At 39.1% G+C, this 2,746-nt stretch overlaps 1 protein-coding gene across 1 annotated transcript; it reads left to right on the top strand.

Annotated features, from left to right (window-relative positions):
- The first annotated feature begins 487 nt into the window (after positions 1-487).
- LOC113770323 lies at positions 488-1,969 on the top strand. Its single transcript, XM_027314743.1, has 5 exons — positions 488-519; positions 673-771; positions 937-1,076; positions 1,373-1,482; positions 1,640-1,969. Exons 1-5 carry the CDS (start codon positions 488-490, stop codon positions 1,967-1,969), a joined length of 711 nt encoding a protein of 236 aa, XP_027170544.1.
- The last annotated feature ends 777 nt before the right edge of the window (positions 1,970-2,746 follow it).

The raw sequence follows: 2,746 nt of genomic DNA on the forward strand, positions 1-2,746 counted from the left end.
TGCACAATGGTAAACGCATGGTCCTAACACCTCTCACACCTGCACAAGTATATGAGGACCAATTTAAGTTGCAAAGGGAGTGTGACTTAGACCGTCAAAAGAGAAAACAAAGGACGGCCGAATCTGGGAATTGCTCCACTTCAACAAGTGAGCATTCGGCCAAGGCTCAAGTCGATACCCCTAGTGTCCCACATGATCATGCATTAATTAAATTCAACACTAGAAAGCAAAACATGATAATCAAGGCTAAGGATATTCGAAAGATTGTATATTCTAATCAGCCTGTGATACTCGTGATCTGCAAACATGTCCTTTTGAATGTTGATGAGTTCGATAAGGCATTGCCATCGAGTGTGGTTGCACTGTTGCAGGAATTCAAGGACATGTTCCCTGATGAGATCCCTGATGGCTTACCACCCATTTGAGGGATCGAGCACCAAATCGACTCATTCCTAGAGCACCATTACCCAACAAACTAGCCTACCGCATGGGTCCTGAAGAAACTAAGGAGTTTCAAAGGCAAGTTGATGGCCTACTAAATAAGGGTTAGGTAAAAGAAAGTTGTGTTGTGCCTGTTATACTTTTTTCAAAAAAGAATGGTACTTGGCGTATGTGCACTGATTGTAGAGCCGTTAATGCTATAACTGTTAAATACCGTCATCCTATTCCTAGATTAGATGATATGCTTGATGAACTTGACGATGCTATCATTTTTACTAAAATTGATTTGAGAAGTGGCTATCATCAAATTAGGATGAAAAAGGGAGATGGGTTAAAAACAGTTTTCAAAACAAAACATGGACTTTATGAGTGGTTAGTCAAGACTTTTGGGTTGACTAATGTCCCTAGCACTTTCATGAGATTGATGAACCATGTTTTAAGGCAATTTATAGGGAAATTTATCATTGTTTACTTTGATGATATCTTGATATATAGTCGAAACATGCATGAGCATATGGAGCATCTTAGATTGGTACTTGAGACACTTCGAAAGGCAAGCCTCTATGCTAATGTCAAGAAGTGCACTTTCTGTACTAATGAACTTGTGTTTTTAGGCTATGTTGTGAGTTCACAAGGTATCAAAGTAGACGAATTCAAAATTGAGGCCATCAGACAATGGCCAACACCAAAGTCCGTTGCTGAGATATGAAGTTTTCATAGATTGGCTGGCTTCTACCGGCGTTTTGTCAAAGACTTCAATACCATTGCTGCACCATTGACCGCGGTGACCAAAAAGAATGACAAATTCCATTGGGGAGAAACCCAAGAAAAATCATTCCTTACCCTTAATGACAAGCTCACACATGCACCTATTTTAATATTACCTTACTTTAACAAGACTTTGAGATTGAATGTGATGCTTCTGGTGTAGGAATTGGAGCTGTACTCATGCAAGACAAGAGACCTTATGCATATTTTAGTGAGAAAATGGGAGGTGCTGCATTGAACTACCCTACATATGACAAGGAGTTGTACGCATTGGTAAGAGCCTTGGAGACATGGCAATATTATCTCCGGCCAAGGGAGTTCGTGATCCACACCGACCATGAATCCTTGAAGTTCCTTAAGAGCAGCCGAAATTGAGCAAACGGCAGCCAAATGGGTAAGTTTCATTGACACTTTTTCCTATGTCATTAAGTACAAAACTAGCAAAACGAATGTGGTAGTTGATGCACTATCTCGTAGACATTCCTTGCTCATTTTTCTTGATGCTAAGTTGCTTGATTTTGAAATAATCAACGAGCTTTATGCACATGATCTTGATTTTGGTGAAATATTTACATCCTATACTAAGAACCCGCATGAAAAATACTTCTTGCATGGCGAATTTTTGCTCTATGTGGACAAGTTGTGTGTGCCTAATTCGTCCATTCGTGATCTCTTGGTTAGAGAGGCACATGGTGGTGGCCTCATGGGACATTTTGGCATTGTTAAGACCTTAGAAATGTTGAAAGAGCACTTTTACTGACATCATATGCATAGGGATGTTGAACGTATGGTTGTTAGATGTGCTACTCGCCACAAAGCCAAGTCCAAAACAAATTCATATGGCCTGTATATCCCATTGCCAATCCTACAATACCCTTGGGTAGACTTGTCTATGGACTTTATCTTGGGATTGTCTAGATCACCAAGGAGTAATGACTTCATCTATGTGGTAGTTGATAGATTTTCAAAGATGGCTTATTTTATCCCTTGCTATAAAACTGATGATGCATCTCATATCACTAACTTGTTTTTCAAAAAAATTATGCATTTGCATGGTATGTCTCAAACTATTGTTAATGATAGAGATGTGAAGATTTTGAGGTACTTTTGAAAGATTTTGTGGTCTAAACTTGGCACTAAACTATTATTTTTGACCACTAGTTATCCCCAAAGCGATGGAGAAACTGAAGTTGTCAATCACACCCTTGGAACTTTGTTAAGGGCTTTGATTAAGAAAATCCTTAAATCTTGGAAAGAGTGTTTGCCGCATGTTGAATTTGCTTATAATAGAACTGTTCATAGTGCAACACACTACTCACCATTTGAGAATGTCTATAGTTTTAATCCTTTGACTCCACTTGATTTGGCACCCTTACCTTTCTCTAAGCATGTAAGGTTAGATGGGAAAAAGAAAGCTGATTTTGTGCGCAGGTTATATGAAACTGTTAGAGCCAACATTAGAAAGCGTACTCAGCAATACATCCAGCAAGCTAACAAGCATCGCTGCAAGATGGTTTTTGAACCTGACAATTGGGTC

This window comes from Coffea eugenioides, chromosome 1, assembly GCF_003713205.1.
Source record: "Coffea eugenioides isolate CCC68of chromosome 1, Ceug_1.0, whole genome shotgun sequence".
NCBI classification, from domain to species: Eukaryota; Viridiplantae; Streptophyta; class Magnoliopsida; order Gentianales; family Rubiaceae; genus Coffea; species Coffea eugenioides.